Source organism: Lissotriton helveticus, chromosome 12 (assembly GCF_964261635.1).
Source record: "Lissotriton helveticus chromosome 12, aLisHel1.1, whole genome shotgun sequence".
Taxonomy (NCBI): Eukaryota; Metazoa; Chordata; class Amphibia; order Caudata; family Salamandridae; genus Lissotriton; species Lissotriton helveticus.
The window spans coordinates 731,614,543-731,640,667 of NC_136073.1; the positions used below are offsets into that span (position 1 = coordinate 731,614,543).

At 46.6% G+C, this 26,125-nt stretch overlaps 1 protein-coding gene and 1 long non-coding RNA gene across 5 annotated transcripts in view; one reads left to right on the top strand and one right to left on the bottom strand.

Annotated features, from left to right (window-relative positions):
* The window catches only part of LOC144799131 (uncharacterized), a 510,047-nt gene extending 496,182 nt beyond the window's left edge, over positions 1–13,865 (bottom strand). For all 4 annotated transcript variants that reach the window (XR_013603756.1, XR_013603758.1, XR_013603759.1 and 1 more), the window contains exons 1-2: positions 13,738–13,865; positions 1,459–1,574 (exon numbers count right to left, since the gene is read on the bottom strand). This is a non-coding gene — a long non-coding RNA (uncharacterized LOC144799131). The remainder of the gene's footprint in view (positions 1–1,458; positions 1,575–13,737) is intronic.
* A 197-nt stretch (positions 13,866–14,062) lies between these two features.
* LOC144798426 (ras-related and estrogen-regulated growth inhibitor-like protein) lies at positions 14,063–18,610 on the top strand. Its single transcript, XM_078669296.1, has 4 exons — positions 14,063–14,309; positions 14,830–14,883; positions 15,000–15,076; positions 16,406–18,610. Exons 1-4 carry the CDS (start codon positions 14,186–14,188, stop codon positions 16,826–16,828), a joined length of 678 nt encoding a protein of 225 aa, XP_078525422.1. The 5' UTR covers positions 14,063–14,185; the 3' UTR covers positions 16,829–18,610.
* Positions 18,611–26,125: the final 7,515 nt, after the last annotated feature.

Genomic DNA, 26,125 nt, shown 5'->3' on the forward strand with positions numbered 1-26,125 from the left:
TTTAACCTCTTTGTTCTTCTCCTGACTTACCCCGCTCATCATGTTTCTTACCCAGCAAAGTTACAGGTCAATCTCTGGTCAGAGAAATGTCCACGTCACAAGAGGAGAAAAGCAACAAGGCAAGGAAATAACACTAGGGTGAAACTTGTCACATTCCACCCAATGGAATTGTGAACATTCTCTGAGCTGCTCTTTAAATTTCACAGATATACCACGGAAGCCTGATCTGAAAAGGGATTTATTTCTCCTTATAAATATCTGGTAATTAATCACTGTGTGCGCATGTGACATTTGACAATTATTCAAAGATGCACTGAGCAGCCACCAAGTCACCCTCACTTGCTGCTTGACAAAGAAACATCTCGAGTCAAATGCAAAAGTAGATGGCATTAGTAATGATTGATGAAGCTTTCCATCAAAATGGAGCCCAAGTCTGCCAACATGGGATGGCACCGTGGCACAACTTAGGTGCATCCTCTGTGGTCAGATCAGATTCCTCACCCCGTCTTTGGTGTACAGCCTGGTAGACAGTGTAGGCGTCTCTATCAATCACGCAATGTGTGCTCCTCTATTCACTAGTTTGGAACTCTACACATTATACTACAGGGGACAGCATTTAGAGGAGAACTCTTCACCATAGATCCTGGAGGACCACCTTCTTGCCAGATTTTCTGAACAAATGACGGCTATGCAGGTGAGCTCCATTTAGATCCATTGGATGTGCATGTGTCTGATGTGGTTGTTCAGACATGGATCTGGACATGCGTTGGTCACCCCTGATACACAACAGCATGGTGAAGGTAGCTGACACCACAGGGAAAAAGTATTGAAACGTGTATGAAATTAGAAAAAAACAGGTTCAATATTTAGAACAATCATAGAGGCTGTCTTTAGTACTGCACATAGTATGTGTGAATGAAGACGCCTATTGCATCAGAGATTGGGTGATTCAGGACCTATGTCGGATAACCCTACCACAGCAGGGTTTTGCCGGCTAAACACTAATTAAATAAGGCAACCCAAAATGTATTCCTAGATGTGGAAGAAACATGCCATTGTACATATGAAGGCCTTGTGCAGATTTTAACCTTACAGCTTCAGAAATCATTGGAACCACTGGTTGAAGTAGACAGGATCGACAGGGCACGGCGTGCCCTTACTATTTTAAATTTTTGAATAGAATTTGTTCCCCTACTTTTTTATTTTAAAAATGCGTCCGACAGACATAGCCAAGGCCTATGGATATGGCTCAACTGTTCATGGCTGTTCGGAGATGGGCAGGGTGGGCAGAGAAGGAAAAGGACTCTGTCTCTTCCTTCTTACCCAGAGAAGACAAGGATAGTGTTCATGTCTCCTGCTCTGCTGCTGTCTCATTTTCTTTCTCTTCCTCTCATTCCCTCCTTTTCATTCTGTCTCTGTCTCGCTCCTCCTCCCTTGCTGAATGAAAACGGCTCTTACCCTCTGTTTCCTCCTTTCCTTCAATCGCTCCCATGTGAAATTGATCCATAAAAGAAGAAACCCTTTTGCTGGAAATGTCCTCTTTTTCTGACATTTGTCTATTCCAAAGTGCAGCCCTGGGACAGAGAGGAAAAAAAAGGTTCAAAATCCAAAAATAAATAAATACCTAAATAAAACAAGGCAGAGTGGTCGCAGAGTGGCCAGATTTGTTTTATTCACACCCGAACACATCAGCGGCACTTAACAGAGTTTGCCAGTAAAGCGCTACTTTCGTATGGGAAACATCCTTTACATCGCGGTGAGTTCCAATGCAGCCGTTAAAAATGCAAGTCGTTACATCGACTTGCGCAAGATGGCGCTATAACCTAAGGAATAGTAAGATTTACTATCCAACACCTTCCCTACTGTACGTAGACTGGTGTTGGAATATTAAATCTTACTACTCCTAAGTCCAGCACCCTCTAGCGCAAGTCGGTGTAACGACTTGCGTTGTAAAAACTGCGATGTAACATACCGCTATCATTTTGATCGCGTTGGTACATCACATATTCCTTTCGTTTTCTCATATTTCTTTGAACAACATTGTGTTCCCTGGGTGAAGAAGTGCACCATTTCTGAAGGTACTGCAATACCTGGTTGATGCCTGGAGTGAAAAATGTTTACTGTAATGCTAATCAGCTGTTTTTCTTTTTTTAGTTTATAAACTGTGTACTTCAGCTCTGTGTTCAGGGATGCGGTCTTTTTAAACCTCACTGCATATGTTTTTGTAAGGATATAAGTAATGGACATTGAAACACTCATTGATTTCTGAATAGTGGGTGTAAAAGTGTTAAGGTAACCATGTTGTTCCTGCTTTTATTTCACATGCTTTACTTAATCTTGCACTGCCTATGAGTGTTTGCTTTTTCCAGGATGTTTTTTTTCAGGCAGCATATTATTCTTGTCTGGTGCATAAGTTGAATTTAGTCGCATCAGGTGTTTATAGTGGGGCACAATTAGGTTGTAGCTGAAGGCAGTGCGAGTTTCTCTCAGTGGGACAGTATGGTGTTCAGTGGGAGCAAGGATGTGGTATTATGGCCAGAGCTGACGAATTTGGAACTGGGGAACCAGGTTCATCCTTCATGACCAGTCCACCAGACCACTCTCCTGAGGGAGCACATTCCCATGCTACACCTTAGAAGACCCTACTAGACCGTAGAAGCCCTGGTGTCATAGCACCAGCAGATGGACCCTAGGGGTCACTAGTGGGGTTTAAGCTTGAAGGCCTGTCCCCCACAATCCATACTGAAGTTCACTTTCAGTTTTGCAGGCAGGCCTACGAAGCAGCACACCCTAGAGCGAAAGGCTGAGGTTAAAACCATTCTGAGCAGAGAAGGGGGATTGAGACAGCGGCCCAAGACAGGAGAGTTCAAGTTCTATGAAGTGCATGGTGCATTTTTTCCATAGCACTGGTGTTAGAGTGAATGATGTATTTAAAGGATGCTTCGGGGAGTCGTTGACCCACATAAAGCTGTGTTTGCGAGCCATCTCTCACTTTACATAGCCCTACCTAAAGAGCATTAGCCAATTAAATGCAGAACACGTGTTTAGCTAATTGAGAAACAGAACCTTTTCAATCTACCAGGTATCTTTACATCCCCTTAGTTTTTAAATCTTGACTTTTTGAGTAACTTAATTGGTAAACTATCCCTTAATAAGCGGAAAATGTATGTGCAGGGTACAGTAATTAAAATACATTTTAGATGATCTTTTCATAGTCCTATTCGTAATCCTGGGTGAAGTTTGCAAAGTTCTGCTATGCGGAACTCCGAGAAGTGAGCAAAAAACTCTGCTGCGCTTTGCGTAGTTCCGCAAGTGGCATAATGCATTTGGTCATGCCTTTTCGCGTTGATTTCCAGCACCGGGTGTTTGTCCTGTGCTGGAAAATCAATGCAAACAGCACCAAGCGCAGGGCAAGAGGGTACTGCTACTTTTCTGCCGCTTGAGTATATTTTCTATTTGAGCGCCAACTTTCTCAACGTGAACAGAAAGTTTCTCAACGCAAGCAGTCGCAACCACCTGTGACGTCCTGAAATGAGAAATTCGACCACTTGCATTCAGAAATCTCGCCGGGAGATGGATTTTTCTCATTCGCGCTCAGCAACTTGACGTTGGACAGCGCAAACGAGGAAAAATCTCGCCGGGAGGTGGATTTTCCTCGCTTGCGCTCCCATCTTGATGTTGGGGAGCGCGAGGGAGGGAAAAAATCTGCAAACTCCGCAAACAGAGCATAGTTCACCGCCCAGGCTTACCTATTTGTGACATTACCTGTCTTTGTGTAGCACCTACACAGTCAAGAGACAATTCAAGGCTCTTATAAAAGCAGAACATAAGAAAAAAAACTCTGAGATCTGAGCATGGAAAACTGCACTAATTCCAAGAGCACCGTTTTCATAACACACCATGAGTACGTGCACTTGACATATACGTCATCACAGACGTAATCTTTTGAGTTCTGCATATAAAGGATATCAACAGTGGCAGGCTTCTTATAAAAAGTTTTGCATTATTTGTGGTGCATTGCATGTAAGGAATCATTGAATGATTTTAGATTCATGTGTGATTTTATAAATGCATGCTTATGCATTGCCTCCAACATTTAAGGCTTTGCACTGACAGGTAAATGAACGTGAAAACATACATTGTAAATCCTACATTTTCATGCCAATGTGATCGGGGTGCAGTTTGTATCTCAGCTACGACTGCATAGGAAGGGGTGACGTCGTTGCAACGCACCTACCAAGAATTAAGTGATGTTAATGTCTATTTTAATTAGACCCCCGCCTATTTTTCAGGGCTTGTTTTACGCTTCCTATGGTCAAGTCCCCAAGGGGTGGCCATTGCTGGTCGGTTGGCGCTATTCAAAATGAATAAACAAGAGACCTGTAGTGTTTTGGAATCTGGGACATACACGTATTTACTGGTGTTTTCGATGATCGTGGGGCACGTGAATGAGTGTCTAGCCCACACCATGCTCACGAGACGTTGGAGCGCCCACAGTGTTAGCACAGCCTCAAAGAAACGTGCCTGGAGCGCAGCACCATTTTGACATAGCGCCATCTTACCAGCAGATGGCGCCATCCCCTCCTCCATCTTCCAACTGCGCGAAGATTCTCAAGACGAGCTTTTCTCAGACAATAGTTTTATCCAAACGCTCTCCAGCATGTCTTACTGCCAGCCTCGTTTGTGCACTGTAAGAACAGTTTGCGGTTGTGATATTTGGGCTATGTTCAAGGGTTTTTGTCTTCTCCTAAATGTTTTTAACGGTATACTCCGCTACACTGCGCAACATAAATGCACATTTAAATCCAGTTTTGTTACGATGATTTAATGCTCATTACTTAATGTGTGCCGTTTATGCATGCCTGCGGAGCGCCCTCGTGTCATCATAAGATCAATAAATAGAAGAAGCAAGAAATATTGTAAGGGTGTCCGTGCCGTGTGGCTCTGAACCTCTCCGGTGTGTCATCGTTCAAGACAGTCTCTCCGTTAACATCGTGCTCCGGTCAAGATGGGCCAAAGCAGAATACGAGAACGACTAACCTCTAGCAGTGCTTTAAATGGGCCGGTACTGTCCGGTGCGGAGTACCGGCACTTTTTTTTTATTTTGAGTGAGAGGGCGAGGACTGGAACTTCTCAAGAGAGACTTAATACTTTTATTTGGAGAGTACCAGCACTTCTGAGAAACAAGCAGGCACTCTGGCACAAAGTACCTGCAAATCTAGTTTTTCCATTTCAAGCAGTGACCTCTAGGGAAGGTGTGAATTAAGTAACATGGGACTAGTTTGCACTCTCAGCATGCCGGGTCTTTGAGGAGCAGCGGCTTGTCCGCTATGGCGGAGGAGCATCGTCCCATTACTTTTCAGCAGTGCAAAAAAGGAACAATAAAATGATAATGGCACAATGTTATTATCATTTAACACGATTGTTATCATTTTATTTTTCATTGCAAGTCAGGTTAGGGCGGGGCGGGCTGTGCTGTCAGAGCAGCGGGTGGAGGAAATATGCGCACTTAAGTGTGCATGACGGTTTGGCCAACCCCTTGGGCTGACCAAAGAGTCATGTGCACTTAGCATTTTCTCCACCCGGCTGTATTGCACAGACTGGATGGAGAACATGCACAGGCTCCCACTCCCTGTCTGAGCGCAGTACCAGGCCGCTCAGACCAATCATGATGCTGCTCTCATGCTGGTGACAGCAGCGTTGAGAATGGCTTAGAGGGGCCTGTGTGTTTCCTGCTTCTGGGAGGAGAGACGGCCAGCATGCAGTGGTAAGTATTATATATATTTTTTTCAAACCCGCCACGCCACCCCTGTTTCATACCAGCCGCCACTGGGAGCAGCAGAATATCACATAAGACAATACTCATAGGAAGAGTATGTGACGCAGCTAAATGTGCAGACTGGGGAACTAAGTTTGAGTCTCTGCATTGGTTCAATATCCTATCATTCTGGGCAAATCTCAAAGCACCTAAAAAATGAACATGACCTTAGGGCGAGTGAGTTTCACACTGTCCCTCCCACCCCTGTATGTTTGAACGTCCGACTGAAGAAATGAGTGTGGCTCAGCACTAATGTCAGAACTTCCTCTAAACGCCACTTGTTGAAGGAGAGTGACAGTGTGTCAAACCTTGTCTATGACGTAGGGGCCATCGAGAAGTCTCAGCTAGAACACATTCATACAATCCAAAGTGCAGTCTATTTTTTGCAACCACCTCATCCATGAGCAAGCCCCCTGAGGCTGTGCCTGTAAGCGCCATGTCCTTCACGTCACCACCGCCCACACTGTGACTTCTCCCTGCTGCACCACGAGCAGCTGCCCAGCACCTCACGTAAACTGAGGACCCTCTGGACACAATCTGAGAATAGCTCGTGACACCATCTGCACGGATTGTCCTTGGGGAACGAACTCTGGACTATTCCTGTCAGTGCATTTCCGCAATAACCCATTCACTGTTCAGACGTGTTATGCCAGGTGTGGTCCTGCTGCCAAGTTGGCTCTCTCCCTCTCTCTCTGGATGAAAACCCCTTTGTTACTGATTTTTTTAGCAGAAGATTGTCAGGAAAGGTACACAGGGCTATCCAGACGTCCTCAAAGCAACTGTGTCTCAGCAAGGCCAGCAGAGCTGAAGCAGAGCCAGTCACTCATCAGCATGAGACAAAGGTCATTCTATACTGGTGAAAGCTGTCAGTACCCCCCTGGGGTAGGCCATCGGTCTTCTGCACTCCCACTGCAGCAAACTGGCACCCTCATTGTGAGAAGGATGAAACTGCCAGGACATGGGCTGCAGATGGGACCATGTTGGTTCAGTTTTGGTGACCAGAATAACGTTTTTTTGGGAGTTAGTTCTAAAGAGGTCTGTGCAATGTCAGCAGGCCTAGTTTAGTTTTGCAAACCCCAGGGCTAAGTCTTCTGTTCCTGGGGTTTAGTGGCAACCATATGGCTCATATCGCAGACTCGTTATCCCATGAAATAACAGCCCGAGCTCATCTTGGACATAGTCAAGCGATGCTAACCAAGGAATTGGCCTTGTGGGTAGATTCCCCGCGCTGCATGTGGAGAATGCCTGGTGGTCAGGAGAGCTGAGAAAGACATGTATGTAGGAATTACACAAGCATATAAAAACATTTTTAGCCTGAACGTTTTCATAACATAAAGAAATTTGACAGAACCCATATTATGCTTCATCCACAGGCAGCATAGGTCAAAGGCCGAACACTATAAGAGTCCACAGCAAACAAACTGAACTGTGTGCACAGTTCAGTTTTCTACAGAGGCCTTCGGTGCGGGGGATATCTGGATATGAAACCACTATTTTCAAAACGAGGACCTCTATTTGCCAGAAAATTGGTTTCTATCCCTTTAAAGATGAGAGTTTCTGGGTTGGAAAGCTGTCGCTTGGCTCATAGCGGTGATGCTGACCGGTTATATCATTGTCCTCTGCAGTGCTGAGAAGGGTAGCAGATGTACACACTCTGGAAATGCACTCATGAAGCAGGTAACTTGAAGTCACTGAGCAGTGTGTGTGGATCGCACTTAAGCTTCATGCTGTCAAACACACCCCATGAATAGACCTCAATCACGGCCCGTCCATCTCCTTTCACTCTCAGTCCAGGGGGCAGAACTCCTTCAGCTAGGCACCTTTTAGGACCCTGGCTCTCCAAGTCTATCTAACCCTTATTCCATTTACTGGCCTAGCACCAAGAACTGAACCCGCATCTTGGGTACCGCTTGTGTTCAAGCAGCATAGGAATCCAACAGCATGCAGGTGCAACCCTTTACGGTGCATCTCATGCTCTCTTCACCTATCAAGAACAGGATAAATGAACTTTAATGTATCTGGCTGAGTGCTGTTTTGCCACGCTGCCTCCATTTTGCACAGTGCAAGGCACTAGGCCCAATGGAGCTGTTCTTCTGACCTGGTGGTGGATTGCATAAATAATTTGGTGAACAAAGGAAATTGGACTGAAAGCTTCTATTTTATGGTTATTGCCCATTTGGTTACTGTACTGGCCCCTCTTTGCCACTAACACAACCTCTAGGTAGGGGGCATCGTTATCATTTGCGCAGTAGGTCCCAGGTATCAAGTCCAAGATCTGTAAGCGGACCTCTGCACTTCAGCTATGCTGTCTTTTACCATCCGGCCAGAGGGCAGCTGGGGCATGAACCATAATTGCATTAAAGTCCCATGGCACCCATCCAACATCACTCCTCCAGGCACACATTCAGGCCAGAACACTGCTTTGCAACCCAGAAGACGATGGTAAGAAGGTATGTTTTCCTGGGAAGTTGCCTTCCTATGTCATGCTCTCCCTGTATTAATACTGATTCAATGATCAAGTGCCCCTCTTGAGCAACAATTGCCCCTCTTGAGCGTCAAGTAACCCTCATGAGCATCAGGTCCCCTTCTTCAGCAGCAAGTGTCCCTCTTGAGCATCAAGTGCCCCTCTTGAGCATCACGTGCCCCAGTTGAGCATTAAGTTGAGATTCAAAGGGCCCTCTTGAGCATCAAGTGCCCGCCCCTCGTGAGCATAAAGTTTCCCTCTTGAGCAACAAGTGCCCATCTTGAGCATCAAGTGTACCTCTTGAGAATCAAGTGTCCCTCTTGAGCATCAAGTTCCCCTCTTGAGCAACAAGTGCCCATCTTGAGCATCAAGTGTCCCTCTTGATAATCAAGTGTCCCTCTTGAGCATCAAGTGCCCCTCTGGAGCATAAAATGCCTCTCTTGGCCATCACGTGCCCCACTTGAGCATCAAGTGTCCCTCTGAACCATCAAGTGCCTGCCCCTCTTGAGCATCAAGTGCCCACTCCTCTTGAGCATCAAGTGCCCTTCTTGAGCATCAAGTGCCCTTCTAGAGCATCAAGTGTCCCTCTTGAGCATCAAGTCCCACAGTTGAGCATCAAGTGCCCTTCTTGAGCATCAAGCACCCCTCTTGAACATCAAGTGCCCCTCTTGACCATCAAGTAAACGTCTTGAGCATCAAGCACCCCTCTTGAGCTTTAAGTGCCAATCTTGAGCATCAAGTGCCCCTCTTGAGCATCACATGCCCCACTTGAGCATCACATGCCCCACTTGAGCATCACGTGCCCCACTTGAGCATCAAGCTGCGCATCAAGTGCCCCTCTTGAGCTTCAAGTGCCCCTCTTTAGCATCAAGTCCCACTGTTGAGCATCAAGTGCCCCTCTTGAGCATCAAGTCCCATTCTTGAACATCAAGTGCCCCTCTTGAGCATCAAATGCCCCTCTTGAACATCAAGTGCCCCTCTTGAGCATCAAATGCCCCTCCTGGCCATGAAGTGTCCCTCTTGAGCATCACGTGCCCCACTTGAGCATCAAGTGTCCCTCTTGAGCATCAAGTCCCATTGTTGAGCATCAAATGCCCCTCTTGACCATCAAGAGTCCATTTTGAGCATCAAGTGCCCCTCTTGAGCATTAAGCGCCCCTCTTGAACATCAAGTGCCCCTCTTGAACATCAAGTTTCCCTCTTGAGCATCAAGTGACCTTCTTGAGCATCAAGCACCACTCCTGAGCATCAAGTGTTCCTCTTGAGCATCAAGTGCCCCACTTGAGCATCAAGTGTCCCTCTTGAGCATCAAGTCCCACTGTTGAGCATCAAGCGCCCCTCTTGAACATCAAGTGCCCCTCTTGAACATAAAGTGACCTTCTTGAGCATCAAGCACCCCTCTTGAGCATCAAGTGCCACTCTTGAGCATCAAGTGCCCCTCTTGAGCATCACATGCCCCACTTGAGCATCACATGCCCCACTTGAGCATCACATGCCCCACTTGAGCATCAAGTTGCACATCAAGTGCCTGCTGTAAAGAACATGTACCGTACAGATCCAAAGGTGCATATAATGTAATTAGGTCAGTGGGATACTGCTTTTGTCTGAAAGATCCTTTTGTTACTTGCAGTTAAAATTCTAACATAGAACAGTGAGCTATTAAGCGTAATCAAAGAGCTGCATGCAGCTACAAGGTATAGATTAGACGTTATTAATTTTTTCCTAGTTTTTCATTATCCTAATGCTGCAAAAAGGGTTCATTAGGATAGAAATCAGTTCTGCTTTTTAAAAAGACCCCCCAGCCATGGTGTTACATGACACATTCTGAGTGTGTGCTTATCCAGACCAAGCACTATTAAACTAGACTGTTTAGTTTCTACCAGTATGGATGACTGGGAACCACAACCGACCCCCCTCCCCACTCGGGGGAGGGGGGGGTGGAGTTGCCGCCAAGCTCTTTGCCGGGGCTGGTTTTCGGCCCAATTTGGTACAGGGCTGATTTTGTGCTGCAAAAACGGCCCTGTAACAAAACCGGCCCCCAGGGGCCCAAAACCGCCCCCCCTTTGCGGCGCACTGGGGGGATTGCCCGGTGCCCGGTATGGCCAGTCTGGGCCTGATGGATGACATGTGACTCCTACATATTGTGGTCCTCTGTCTTACACAGCATTACCTATACACTGATTTAAACACCTATGATTGGTTGTCTCTGTGTAGTGTGTGATGTAAAGTGCCTTGACACCCTACACTGGCGGGGCTATAAAACAAATTAAATGCGTCTGAGGGAAAGTGTTTGTGGAGACTTGAGGGGCACTGTTAAGTTGGGGTAGTGAGAGAATCGGAGGCAGAGGTGGTCATTATGGGGCGCCAACAGACATTATCGTACTGGGAGCTGCCAGCGCTAAAGCCGGATCTGGTCAAAGCCAATAGATTTCAAAAGCGTGACTTATTTTCTTTGCCAATGCTTTTTTGCGATAGGTTCAGGGCTTTAAGAGCACTGGCGGTTTTTCAAAGCAGGTGCAGGGACGGGACCCTATGGGGCTCTCCATGTCTGCCCTCAAACTCAGGGTTAGAAAAGAAAATATTAACTCTGCAGCAGTACTACTGCTCAAAAACTTTCATGTAACTTCAAAGAAACTCGTTTTAGTTCTTTCACAATCTCATCATCTTAGAACTGAAGCATTTTAAATATTATATATAACAAAGTCATAGTTGTTGTTTATTTATTATATGCAACTAACAACCATTGACAAAGCCAATAGCACTTGCTTGTTGTAGGTGTAATGTTACTTGTTGTATTATATATCTGGATGCAATGAAAGAAGCAGAAAAAATACCAGTGGGGCGGCACACTATGCTAAGCACAGATTTTTAGCAGATGTGTTTTTAAGCTGCGCCCCTTTCGGAGACCCCCTACTCAATCAGTTTTTTCATCCCACTTAAAGCCCTGGATAGATTTATCTGCGCCTCGGCTGTAGGGTGACCAACAGTCCGTTAATTTCACGGCCCGCCCGTAATTTGGATCTCCCATCCATTGTCAGTGACAATCCCTTTTACAGACGCATTTTGTCCGTAATTTGGGGCATTGGGGAACATCACTGTTCCCCTGCCAGAAGCCTCAGCTCCCTGATGGGGCCACCTAGCACTCCTTTGAGCACAAGAGCAGCCCCAACCTGCCGATTGTCATTCTGTGTGCGGCTGATTGCCACGTACAGAATGACAATGGGCCAGTCTGTGCTCTTACTGCATGCGCGGGCCTCCTCCTGCCTCGGTCTAGGGCAGGACATTCAGTCACGTGGAAGAAATGAACAAAACGCCCATGATGCTAGGTGACAATCCGGTTCGTAAAAAGGTGGTGAAAGAAGTTTAAAAAAAAGGGATATGGGTCTTTCACTGTCTCATCATTTTAAAACTGATGCATTTTCAATGTTACATTCAACAAAGCCATGGTTGCTGCTTTTTTTATTGTATGCAACTAGCAACCATTGACAAAGCCAATAGTTCTGGCGTGTATGTGTAACACTACTTGTTGTGTTATATATCTGGATGAAATGACAGAAGCAGCAAATTAACAGTCAGGCGGCACAATATGCTAAGCACAGATTTTTAGCTTAGGTGTTTTAAGCAATGCTCTTAATTATATCGAACACCCCCTTTGGAGAGACCCCCCAGTTTTTTCATCCCACTTAAAGCCCTGGAAACAACACCATGTCACAGTGGCACTGTGTATCATGCAAGACTCATGACCTCCACTTTTTCGGATTGCCTCTGTACAGGGGCATAGTGAGCCCTCCTCTGCCCGACCCCTTGTTTTACGAACTACAGCAGGGGTGAAGTCCTTGATGGACCTCTTCTGTCTGGAACTCAGCAGACAAAGGCTCAGCTCATAATTAATGTAAAAAGGTGTGTAAGTGAAGGGATGGGTGGATGGCTGGATGGATTAATGAAAGGGTAAATAGATGAATGGAAGGGTGAATGGATGGATAATGAGAGAAAGGATGGATGGATGAGAGAAAAGGTAAACAGATGGATGTATGGGTGGAAGGGTAGATGGATGGGTAAAAGGATGGATGGATGAGTTGATGGATAGATGGATGAGGGGTTGGCCTAACGGCTAAGGCGCTCGACCTTGGACCTGGGGATCTGGGTTTGAGTCTCGGTAACGACGCCGAAAACCTCCTGTGATTCTGGGCAAATCACTTAATCTCCCCGTGCCTAAAAAATGAAAGTGTGTCCTCATGTGCTATGTAAAGCGCTCTGATACCTGATTCGGTTCGGGTCTAGTTCGCGCTATATAAAACTCTGAAACAAAAAAAAAAAAAAATGAGTGAAAGGGCGGATGACAGGCAAGTGAATGGGTGGATGGATGAGTGAACTGATGGATGGATTGATGAATTGATAAGTGAAAGGGTGAATGAATGAGTGAAAGGGTGGATGTAAGGCTGGTTTAGTGAGTGAAAGGGTGGATGATTGAGAGAAAGGATGGATGGATGAGTGAATGAGTGAAAGGTTGGATGGATGAGAGAAAGGATAGATGGATGAGTGAAGTAGTGAAAGGGTGGTTGGATGAGAGACTGGATGGATGTAGGGTCAATGTGTGAATTCATGAATGGATGAGTAGATGGATGAGTGGGTGGGTGGGTGGATGGAAGGATGGATGGATGGTTAAATGAAAGTGAGATGGAGAGAGAAAGGGAGGATGAAAGGATGACTGAAAGGGTGGAAGGATGAGTGACTGGGTGGATGAATAAGTGAAAGGCTGGCTGGATGGGTGAAAGGGTAGATGGCTGGATGGATGAGTGAATGGCTGGATGAGAGGAAGAGTGGATGGATGAGTGTACGGATGGATAAGGTGAAAGGATGAATGGAGGGATGTATGATGAAAGGGTGGAAGGAGGGATGGATGGAAGGATAGATGATGGATAGGTTTGCAAATGGTTGAATATTGATATGGATGGGCACACAGATGGAAGGACAGAATGAAAGGTAAAAGACAGAATGATGGATGAAAGAATGATTACACCTTGTAACCCCCATTATCTTAAGTGCATTTCCTATAGATTGATGTTCACATTTATATGTCATTGTCTGTATATATGTGTGTGATGTAACGCACTCCGACACCCTCTCCTACTCACTTGAGATGAATAGCACTATAAAACAAATTAAATACACATGAGAGAGGGTCTATGTGAAGGGGTGGGTCACCATTGGAGGGTGGTAGCAAGGCCCGACTGGCCAGACCGGGCATCGGGCATTTCCCTGGGAGGCTGAATAGGGGGCAATTTTGTTACCACAAAATGACCTGCACATTTGCTCAAAGCTGCGCGCATACTGAAAAACCATGAGTGCACAATTGTGTCAACCTAATATCAAATTATTTTCACTTGTACTTAGATTGTCTATTTACTTACTATATACTATTGCGCGACCTCGTCTGATGTGTCTGTAAAACGTACCTTTTGTCCTGAATTCTGACCTCCTGTCCTGAATTTTTACACTCCCCGTCCTGAATTTGCACCCATGTCAGCTGGTCACCCTTCTCGGCTGGGAGATGGCAGGAGGAACTGGTCTTACCTCCTGTACAATAGGATCAAGTGAACAGACAACAGAAACCAAGTCATCCTGAGCGGCAGAAACCTGCGTTGGTGAAAAAAATCGAAAAAACGGCCCCACGCGCTGCTGTCGTCCGCCCCTCCGCCCAGAGTGGCTGCTGCGCCCGTCACTCAGAGCCGCAGGCCCGCCCACTCCTCTATATAAAGCGCGCGGCGGCGATCGAGCTTCAGATCGCTCAGAGCTGCAGTTCCAAAGCACTTGCGGGGATTCAAGTCCAGCGATCTATTGTGACAGCAGCACCGCCACTTCCACGCCGTCCTACAGCTGTTATCTTTCCGCACAGGATTACAAATGGTTGTTCAGATCCACACGAGCCACAGCTTTCGCCTCTCAAGCAAGATGTCGGAGGGCAACCACCACCCGAAAGTGGAGGCGAACATTTTGGTTCTGGGAGCGGAGAACGTGGGGAAATCTGGTGAGTTTCAGAAAGTTGGCTGAGCGAAGTGTTCCTCCTAAGCAGGGTGTGTGCAGAGTTCTCCTTTCCCCCTCTAGTCAAGCCATTTCTTCCTCAAAAATTTCCAATTTCTCTTCTTGAGTTTGATGTTCCTTTGAGAAGTTATTAAGTCCTTTCTAAAGATCTTAAATTGTACTCTGTTCTTTTGAGATGTTCTTAAGTCCTTTCATATAGATCTTAAATTGTACTCTGCCGAGTACGAGTAGCTCGTCAGGTTCTGTTTGCTTTTTGCACTGCATTATGGTGCATGTCGTTTTAAACTATAATTATTAATACGAGTCACACCAAGCAAACGGGGGAAAAGTATGTGGGCGATGCACGGCATGTCATCTTTTCATTTTTCCGCCAAGCCCATCTGTAAGCCTGTTGCATGAGCTGCGTAGTTTTGTTGTAGTTTCTCCTGTCATGTGCCCTTGACATTGCCCAAAATGTGGAGTCTGCTTGTTACTAAAGTGCGCTTGTTTCTCTTGTCTCCTTTCAGCTCTCACCGTCCGATTCCTTACCAGGAGGTTTATTGGAGAGTACGGAGACACCGGTGAGTACTGGGGACTGGTTGCCCCCACGCCTTTTCAAGCATGCTTTGTGTCTGCCAACATCTGAAGTGTCTGACAGCTCGAACTAAACCCCCCTTTCTCTCCCTCCTTTCTTTAGACTCCATCTACACGCACAATGTGACCGTGGATGGCCGGGAGGTGTGTTTCAGCATCTGGGATTCCGTCTATCCACAGGTGAGATACTCGTCCTTATGCATAACTCTTCTGTGTGTTAATTTCAACAACTAGGCTATATTCGTACAACACCTTCTTCTCGCCTCTCCCCTTATGTATATAGGGTAAATCTCTCAGCATACGCAGCTGCCAAGTGTACTATATGCCTGACACATTCAGGCACTTGTGGCTTTTTTAGCCAAGTGCACTTTGTAATCTGGTATTCTGAGCGAGTCTGTATACTTGGAAGATGCAAACGAGCTCCCATCATGCAATAGGCTTGCCAAAGTGTACCCCGTTGTATTTAGGCACTTGATAGGTATGGGAATATGTTTAGTAGTTTGAGTTGTGAGCACGTGAATAGCCGCAATGAGATTACACTACCAAATTTGGGTTATTGTTTTAAATCTGCTAGCTGTGTAATAATGGTTAGGAGGAAAGTATTGGAATCAACAAAACTTTTTTATCGGAGCAGGGCTTGTACATTGCAACAGTGAAAATGCCTTTTTGCACGCTTGAGTTGGCAACCCCTACTGAGATTCTCAGCAGAGAGGCCAGGGTGTGAATGGGGAATGAGTTAGAATTGAAACCTTGTCTAGGGTATCTGGCAGAGCATATAAGAGTACATAGTCATGAATTTGGTATAAACACAGAAGCTGAATCATCCAGAACCATTCACAGGTTGTTTATGGAAATTGTTACATTTTACCAAGGTTAACAATTATTCCAGACTTTCTGTCTGAGCTTTTGTAGTGGTCTTATTAAGATGGTTGGACATATTCTCCGTTAGGCAATACGTTCACCTTTTGGCAAGCAATGGCATTTTACAGTTGAGCAATACAGCAATAACTGTACACTGTGCCCATGTCATTTTTTGGCAGTCCTGTTTTTTCACCAGCAAGAAGGATTCTGGGTATTGTTGTTAATCCCCCTTGATCATTATATCTAGTAGTAGCCTACAAGCTCCTGCAGGCTTACTTATGTCCCTTCCAATGACGCGAGGGTTCTGGCAGTATGAGTCACTGCTGTAGTTTCACCACCGCCTCTCGTCTTTTACTTAAATAATAAATGTGATTATTGCAGTGTTTGAAAATAGACGCCTGTCACTGAGACACCATGTTAGCACTACTGTGCATTTCAGACTAATTCGCTAGGTTGTTGTAAACTAAGACTACCTCTCTCAGAATGCTTTAGTTTGTTAGATGAAAGTCCAAACTGAAATCTTGGTGTCCACAGTGACCTGGAGCCGTCTGATCACCCAGTTATGCTTCTGAATTGCATGTGTGTTGCATTGCATACTTGATTTGCTCTGAGCTTGTGTCTAATGACTTTTTTTTGTTGATATTGTAGAATCCAAGCGCACAAGGATGTGTAACGGAGGAGCAGCTACGTTGGGCTGATGGCTTCATCCTGGTCTACAGTATCTGTGACCGCGCCAGCTACAACGTGGTCCGCCAGCAGCTGCAGCGGATCCGCCAGCTGAAGAAGCGCAACGGTGTGGACAAGGCGGCTCCAGTCATCATTGTGGGCAACAAACGAGACCTTCAGGACCACCGCGAAGTGTCCAGTGAAGAGGGCCGTCTGCTGGCCCTCTCAACTGACTCTGGCTTTTTTGAGATCTCTGCTGCCGAGGCCTACCATGGCTCCCTGGTGGTCTTCCACCAGCTGCTGGAATCCGTGCGCGACTCCAGGAACTCCAGCAAGAAGAACGTGGGCTTCAAGGGCATCGTCCGCAGCATGTCGGCCGTCTTTGGAAGGAGGAGAACAGAATGAAATGGAAGAGGACTTGAGCTTGCAGAAATTATCTTGATGATTTCAGTTGCTGGAAAAGCTAAAATGGCTGGCTTGTAGACTGTAATGGGTTTAAGCCACCTGTAAAGTGTTGCCAGAGTCTGGCGCACGCACTAGCCCGAAGGTCAGAAGTTGCTCCAGAGGGCGTGGCCGAATCAGTTAAGATGGACTTGTTATCTGTCTAGAGATGTTGCTGTCAGAGGACTCTTCCCTGTCTGGGGAGCAAGGTCATGTCAAGGTGCACCCTGAAGATTCTCCAGCCTCCTGATTGGAGGACGGTTGACTGCACCGGCCTTCAGTCGAGTAACAAGACTGCAAGAAGCCGACACGTCCCCTGAGCGGAGGGCTGCACTATTAAAGACACACCGCCCACATGGCGTAAGACTGTGCTTGTCCTGAGTGCAGCACGAGCACACGCGTCCCATTCCTCTGAGGGAATGGGATATTGGCCATGAGAAGGCCCCCCAGTATATGGGACACTTGAACATTGTCGCCTGCTCCTTCCCAACACAACCAGCTCTGTTTTGTTGGGTTGCGAGTGAAAATGTTTGTGAATCTACGTGAGAAGGTGCACCGTGGACTTGTCTTGGGGTCACTGTGTAGCCCCTTGTGTTGTCTGGTGCCTACACTGTGGACAGTATATTGCACTAACTGGCACCAGCTGTGCTGTTCAGAAAGTGGACATTATTTGCACTATTGTAATTATCTGGTAAACAGAAGAAGGGGAAAAAAAAAAAAAGCTTTTGCTCAAATTTGCATTTCATGACGTCTTAAGGCCAGTCTCTTGTCTTTATAATAAGCTTCACGCGCACTTGTTCCCAATCCCTTTCACCCCTGCCCATGGTAACCTCCTTGTGTACTCTTCCCAACGGCAAATGCACTTCACACCTTCCACTGTCTTTACTGCTCTGAAAATGTCGCCAGCTTTATCTGCAACCTAGCTAGCAACTTATGTATGCACCATCATTCTATGTAGTTCTTAAAAGGCCTCTAAAAGGCCTCTAAAGTCATGTGCTATATTCGAGGCATTCTTAAAAACTGCCCTAGACCTTTCCAAATGAAAAGCTTTGTTTAATACAGATTTGTACACTGTTTAAAGCTTTCTCAGGAACCAAAGAGTTGCACGTTTTTGTTCCATTTGCTGTTCCTGGCTAACATTAGCCGATTTAAATTTGCAATCTTGGAGAAGTCACTTTATCTCACTTGTGAACGTTTCAAACACTTAGGGAAATAGTTCTGAAAATGCTTACCCGCTGCACTTTGAAAGGCACCATCAGAGCTGGGAATCTGGAGATGAAGGAGGGTGTTTTGAGCCAGGGGAGGTATTAGTGTGACTGTGGGATTGGTGGCCATGGTTTGCCAAACACTATGAAGGGCTGGGGTTGGCTGTATCTATGGCTTTCTACTGCAGAGCCCAGAAACTGTCCTTGTCTGACTCTTTTCCCACCTCTATGTAAACGCTGCAAGCTTTTAGAAACCCTCTCCAATTCTGTGTACTAAACTGTGCTGTTATTGGCTCCTCAACCAGCCAATCGGAGGGCCGATTACTTGAGCCATTTGGCCAGACTAAACATTTGTGTAGAGAAACGTGAATGTGACTATGTGAATGAGTCATGAAAATAATGTATACAAAGGATATGTATTTAACTTATTGCAATGTTTACCTCTTATTGTTTACATCACCTAAAACCCTTATTTTTTCCTGTATTTACACATTTCAAAAGTTTATGAAAATTATTTTTGGAATAAAGTTTATATAAAATATTTTTCCTTCCACGTCTTTTCATTTGGGGTTGGCGGTTTGTGGCATTACGAAATACTTTAAAAGCAAATGGAGATGCGCAGAATAGAAAATTAGCAAAATACTAAGAGCTTAGCGGACAAATGAGCCTTGGACTGTGAAGACACCCGCTGTTAACATGAGGCTGTGGGACGGCTAGAGCTGGAGCCATGGAGGTCAGCCAGAGTAAAGATGAGGGCAAAGGAAGGCCTTAAACTCGAGTCCTTGGGGAGACATAGGTGACCACCAAAGATGGCGTCACTGATGTCAACCAGAGTAAAGATGGAGGTGGGCAGGGGGAAATCAGAGGTGGACACTTTGAAGGATGTTAGAGTAAGGATGAGGCGGAGTGGAGAAACATGGAAATGTTTGGGAGGCAGAGTGTGAAGCAAAGGTTACCCCCCCCCCCAAGTGAAGCTAGGGGGAACCATCAAAATGGAGACCAGTGGGCTCTCCTCAGTTAGGACGTGGGCAGAGTGGAGATACTTCATGGTCATCTTCTGCCGTCAGCATTTTGTTAAACTGTTGATGTCAGAAATTTCTCTGAGAATGCAGTATGCCTTAATGCAGCATTTCTACTAAGACTATAGGTGATTTCTTGAGCCCCACTGCTTCCGTGCACTTAGAGCACCTGAAAGATTCTGATGTGGGAAAGCAGAGTTGGCTGTGATGTGAGGCGCAGAACATAAATGCATATTTGATTTAATGTACACCCATAAGCGCTATCCGCAATCCCCTTCTATTCCAGACCCACACTTTCCCTTCTCTTTGCACTTGTCACTTCCTTACCCACACTGCTATGCACACAGTTATGCTCTGCCCTTCCACAGCCCGCAGAGTTATATCAAGTGCCTGAAACATGTTGATGCAATAACAAAGGCTGGAAAAGTCCCTGATCAGATATATTTTTAAAAACGGGACCAATGCTCGTTAGCAAAAAAAGGTTCATGACCCCTCCCAATCCATTAAATGACCATTGTGGAATGTGTCGAGTTGTGCCCCAGTGAGGTGTCGCCATCACTACGAAGGGACTCTGACTTGGCCCCGTAAAAAGCACAAATGCTGTGTGTGCTGCTTCTAAATGGAATCTTTCTACTGTCGGTCAAATCCCTTCTTTTCAGTCTGGTGTCATCTAGGACAGCAGCTGGAGCGGATTTTGACAGATTCGGCTCCTTAACCCTTCAGGGCGGAGCATATTACAATTTCAAATTGATGTGGGCACACCAGAAAATTAATATGGAGATCCAAACGTAAGCCAACATATGTAACACATCATGTGAAATGTTAGTAAATATTTCAAACTTCAAAAAGTGTATTTCTTTAAAATTGGAGTGCATTTCACGTTGGTATCTTACACTGTGTCAATCCATTGGGTGGCGTTCATTAGAAGTGATGGGGGCAGATTTACTTGCGCCACCTTTGTGTCATTTTTAACATGGGAAAAGTGACACAGAAGTGGCGCATGGGGCTTGTAAATCTGCCTCATGGTTTCTAAACATGAACGTAGAAACATTCAGCAAGCACTGCCCTCTGCCCTAATGACAGTGCCATTAGTGAACAAAGATACAAGCCAGTAGTTGTTTCCCCCTAGTATGTGACCTATATTACCTTTATATCTGAAGTAAAATGAGTCTATTTAACTATACACAAGGGAGGCTTGTGATACAGCACACATCTCCATTCCTGAACAGATTAATTTCCAGGTGCTCTCAGGTGTGATTGTCAAGGATAGGGAGACACAGTGAAGTAAAGTAATTGTTTAGGATCACACAATTTGGTCGATCAGCGAAGCTGGGACTAACTAAGGTTTCACGTTTACACGTTGTGCAAGTCAGCCAGTGGATGGGTACCTTCTAAGGGCTATGCTTTGTGTTTAATTCTTTGAAGGCTAAGTTAGTCCACTGCATTAAGTGAACCTGTGTATTACATGGTAAATCAAGCTGTCACAAGAAGTCTCTCCTGCATTGTGTAAAGTTACCCAGTACACTCCCAAGGGAAGAGAAGTGTTGTAAGATGAACACTCCTTCAGAAGCTAAAAATTGACTGATGTGCGTCCAGACAGATGTAACTGCGTATTGCTCCACACCGACAACAAACGCACACATTTCACAGATACATTCGTACTCAGGCCAAACTGGGAAATCAAACGCAGTATGCATAAGCGTCACAAAATTTGCAATGAGCCCCAATAGAAGCAAAAAAGGGGCTCTAACAGCCTTTGTCTTAGCAGTAAAAAAAAAAAATATATATATATAGGTGGCAATATCTCTAGGCATCAGATTTATTTTGAATGGACCTCCAAATTTTACTCTTGAGTTTATGACTTCCTTTTTAAAAAAAATTTTTTTACTTCCTCTGCAAAAAAAAGATTTTTGAGGTCCCTGGTACGAATATGTAAATTGAGGTCGTTTTAAGTGATGGACTAGGGGCCATATTTATGACTCGGTTTGCGTCGCTCTTGCACCACGTAACGTGGTACAAGAGTGACGCAAATCGGAAGTCAGATTTTTAAAGCCACTTTGCATGCCTGTGAGTTGCCCCAAAATGTGGAGTAACGCAACGCAGCACAAATCACTGTGTTGTGTTACTCCGCCCTGGGTATGCATTGCATGGGTGTTTCCATGCAACTCCCATGGTTTTTGACACATTCCCAGATTTACAAGACCTTGTACACATCGGAATGCTCCAAAAATGATAGGTCTCTCCAGGTGAGGCATAACGAGGAGAACCATCTTTATTTCTCCTTGACACTTCCTCTTTCTATGGGTGCTGCTGCAGCACACACAGGAAGAGGAAAAAGCCTCTCTGGATTGTTATTGCGCCGCTTCCTGCACAAAGATAATCCTGCCTACAACACAGATACCCTTGCACCATGAGACAGACCAGGGCAGAAATGTGCCGTATTGGATAAATGAGGTGCACCCCTGCCCTTCCCTTTAACACAGGGCAGCGCTGCAAGACTGCGCCACATAATTGATAAAGATGCCCCTAGGTTTTTGACGGTGTGTGGGAGGAGTTAGGAGACAGAACATGGCACGTGTAAAGATACAAAAATAGGGTGCTTCTGTGTTCGAGATTTTGCTAAGAGGCAGGGTGGGCAAACGGCTGGTGCCCGAAGGGCCTATGGCACAGGCCTGCTGGTGGGCAGTTTTTCTCACCTGTAGATAACCTGGCCCCATTTGCCTGGGCCGGCATGCAACCGGAAAGGCTGCTGCAGCCTTAGTGTAGGAGTGCAGAACTCAGTTTGAGGGAGTTCACAGCCTGGCAGGCTCATTGTCCTGTGCAGAAGTACCACCGGCAATAAGCTGAGCAGGAGCTTCAGGGGTCACTGTAGTGGGCACCACTGAGAAAAATGACAATGAGCCAGAACCGTGCATACCTTAGGGAGACTAGGAGCCTCCGTGAACTGAGGGTGAGCTGGGCATAGGCCTGTGAACTGAGGGTGAGCTGGGCATAGGCCTGATAACTTAAGGTGAGCTGGGTATAGATCTGAGAACTTAGGGTGAGCTGGGCATAGGCCTGGGAACATAGGGTGAGCTGGACATAGGCCTGAGAACTGAGGGTGAGCTGGGCATAGGCCTGAGAACTGAGGGTGAGCTGGGCATAGGCCTGAGAACTGAGGGTGAGCTGGGCATAGGCCTGAACAGTACCTTCAGGGAAATGACAGAAAATTGGAGGCTCAGGGATCTAAAATGAGTAGTACCCTTGTAGCTTGCCTGCACTGGTTACGAAGAGTGATTAGGGTGAGCCGAGCACCTGATGAACTGAGGGTAAGCATAGGAATCGCAGTGTAAATCAGTGCTTTAGGGGACTGAGAATGGAAATGAGCTTAAGAGCTTCAACGCTATTGATGAGAAAGTGCCTCAAAGTCTTAGGGTGAGCAGGACCCTTTGTTCCTTGAGGGTGAGCAGAAACCTCCAGACACGAGGATGCACATGGCCTTCTGACTCATCGCCTGGGGGCGGGAAGAGTATTAAGAGGTGACGGTTTTAGGGAGAGCACAGACTAAAGGACAGAAATTCAGCGAGCAAGGTGGAGAAATGCATAGGGCTGAAGGTAAGGTGAGGAGACCTGTGGGTGAGTTGCTTTGGAGTAAAGGCTGTTGCATAAAGACATATTTTACATGGCCTGAAAGAGCTCTACCTTATAATTACGGCTAAACAACCTGCATTGTTGTGTTTCAGCTTCCTTGGCTATAATTGGTTGTAGAGCAAATGAGGTATGCAACAAAACTGCATAATTCATTTATTGGTTTGGGTGCCAGGCAGAAAATACCTGATATAAGTTTGTTACCTTTCAAAGCGAAGTGCAAGACAGAGTAGCCAATTGGATATTAAGGGGCTTATTAGCAAGGGCCATATCGCCGCTTTAGCGGCACTTCTTGCTGCTAAAGCGGCGATATTTGTATCGCCCTATTAGCAAGCTGACGCTAACAGCAGTTAGCGACAGCCTTCAGGTGATAGCGACCGGTTTGGGGCCCGCTTTGCATGTCAGCGATATTTATCACTAATGACATGCAAAGTGGGCGTACCCAAACTGTTAGCGACTGAAAGCAGTTGATAACACAGTTATGACCTATTAGCAAGGCAGGTATAGCGATAAAACAAATCGTATAATCTGCTAAAAACATGACTTACCTGTTTATCCAATGGGAGGTGGATCTTCAGGTTAAGTCCCCATTGGCGTTAATGCGTGAATATCGCTGGATTTCCAGCAATAATCACGCATTTCGCAACTATCGCTGGATATTTTAGCACAATGGAGAAAAACGTTGCTAATAGCAGGTTTTCTCCGCTAACATATCCAGCGATAGGCAGCGATAAAAAAAATGCGCTAAACGCATTTAGCCATAAAAATCGCTATTTCTTGCTAATATGCCCCTAAATTTATGAAATCTTAAATCGAAGTGCAAGGCAGATTAGCCAATGGGAATTCATGTTTCTGAACTCTGAAAACGAAGTGCAAGGCTGAGTCGCCAATGGGGATTGTACGAGTCTCAGTTGAGGGAAAGGGACAGGGGGCTGAGAGAGAGTGGGAATGAGAAATCTGGGTCTCTGCCCCATAGTCCTTGGTGTAAATTTTAATTCCTTAAAATTGAGTCTGGTATTCCCACAATAGGTAATCGTTGGGTGCGGGAACACCAGGCCACTTACTTCCCTACTGATTGCTCCTCTTCTGTCAATACATTAGCCCTTTTAAGCTGGCCCATCTGGCAGTGTCTGAGTGCCCGACACTAAGTCCAGCACTTTTTGCCCTTCTGGTCTTTAAGATATGTTCCTTCCAGGAGGAGCATAGCCAGCAACCGTGATGGCCGCCTGAGCCCTCGGCTCCGCCGACCCTTCCGCTTCCCTCCCGTACCGCTTCTTCTCCTGCGTGCTATTTTGTTACTGTGGCGCGGTATCGGGTTCGGGAAGCGACGCTGTTTCCAACGAAGTGCTCCCCGTTGATTTCCCTGCGATGGAAGTGACAGGACGCCCTGCTATCCTGCTGGTATTCAAAGAAGGGGACCGGTCCTTTGTTCTCGGCTGCGCCCAGCCGGACGATAACAACATCGGCCATTGAAGGCAGGGCGGCATCGGCTGGCGAGACGCGGCGGCGGTTCTGGGTCTTCCGCTGCGGCGCAACAATATTCCCTTTGGTTTCCACGCTTTCAAGGCTCCATCGCTGGCGCTGCAACACTTGTATCCCTCTCCCCTGATGATTCCGTGAATCTTCTTGTTCTTGAACCGAGTGGCGGGGGCCATTTTGGGCGGAGTGATTAGTAAGCATGAGCGCAAAATCCGCTCCGATCGCGGATTTTGCGGATTTTCGGTAAATCCGCGATCCGCGAACTCTCGCGAATTTACCGAGAATCCGCAATCCGCGATCGGAGCGGATTTTGCGGTCAAAAGTTCAAGCCTGCATAATTTACGATGGCGCCGGCAAGCTGCCAGCGCCATCCTCAAATGGTTACTTAATTAGCTTCGACAGGAAGCTCTAACAGATAAGATAAAGCAGGGGCTGGAGCGCCTGCTTTATTGTATCAGTTGGAGCTTCCTGTTGAAGCTAATTAAGTAACTTTTGCAGGATGGCGCTGGCAGCTTGCCGGCGCCATCGTAAATTATTTACATGGTGTGTCTTCTTGAATAAATATGTGCCCTAGTTGAAGCTTAAATTCAGTGACTCATTCATTAGCCCAAAAATAATCGTGAGCGTTCTGGAGGCTGGGCAGGTGTGCCTTGTTCCCAAATATACCATGGGAAATCCGCTGTGATGCTGGCCAGAGGCATTTGCATCTTTGGCTTTCACGTGCGCAATACCCCTGCTGTTCCTGTGACCAGGGGCTTCTGTCTCTTAATCTGCTGCTCTGATCGGTCTCTGACCTTTTGTATACACACAAGGGGCATGTGCGCTCGCATGGAAGCCCCGTCCGTTTGGCCCCACCCACACACTCGAGGTGTGCACCCGCCCGTCTTCCCGCCATTTACCCACTATGATGGACATTTCACTCAAGGGACCCCTGCGCACTTCGACGCGATTGCATAGTAGTAACACACACTTGGTCGCTGGAACTAGTTGAAGCGCAAATGCAGTGACTCATTCATCAGCCCAAAAAAAATCGTGAGCGTTGGGAGGCTGGGCAGATGTGCCTTCTTCCCAAATATACCATCGGAAATCCGCTGTGATGCAGGCCAGAGGCATTTGCATCTTTGGCTTTCACGTGTGCAATCCCCCTGCTGTTCCTGTGACCAGGGGCTTCTGTCTCTTAATCTGCTGCTCTGATCGGTCTCTGACCTTTTGTATACACAAGAGGCATGTGCGCTCGCATGGAAGCCCCGTCCGTTTGGCCCCGCCCACACACTCGAGGAAGCCCCGCCCCCAAATCCGCCGATCCGCAAAATCCGCGGATTTTGCGGATCCACGATCCGTGAATCCGCAAATTCGTGAATCGTGGATCCGCAAAATCCGCCCATGCTTAGTGATTAGCGCCGGCATTGCCGAACTGGTCTTTGCCGTGGATGCCTGCTACAACTGACATTGTGTTGCCATCGTACGCGGCGCTGAAATGGAAGGTGCTGCCCTGGTCCCCACGCCCTGGCTGTGCTTGTCGGGGAGCCGACTTGATGTCCGACTGCTGGGAAGTTGCGCCGGCGATCGAGACCGGGGGTTGCCACACGTCTGTGAGCCCCATGTGCAGGGGGCTGCAGTATCATCCTTTTTCGAGGCGCCCTTGAATATCGGCGATGTTTTGAGTGCCCTGGCCGACTTGCGCGATGCCCTGTGTTATAACGCCCGTGATCTGGAGGGCCGATTGTGTGATATTTTGCCCCCGCTCTCCTCGCCTGACCGAGCTGGCGTTCGCGTGCGAAGCGTTTTGCCACATCCTGGGCTCGACTTTTGCGAGCCGCCTCTTCAGAGATGCGTGGAGATGCTGAGGTTGAGGGAGCCAAACAACATCGCGACTCTGCCGGTCACAGCAATGGTGGATGGTTTGCGCCCCGCGCTTTTACAGATGCTGG

Coding starts and splice junctions, on each gene's coding strand:
- LOC144798426 (XM_078669296.1), top strand. CDS start 14,186: ATGGTTGTTCAGATCCACACGAGCCACAGCTTTCGCCTCTCAAGCAAG. Junction 14,884..14,999: donor TGGAGAGTACGGAGACACCG/GTGAGTACTGGG, acceptor TCCTTTCTTTAG/ACTCCATCTACACGCACAAT. Junction 15,077..16,405: donor GGGATTCCGTCTATCCACAG/GTGAGATACTCG, acceptor TTGATATTGTAG/AATCCAAGCGCACAAGGATG.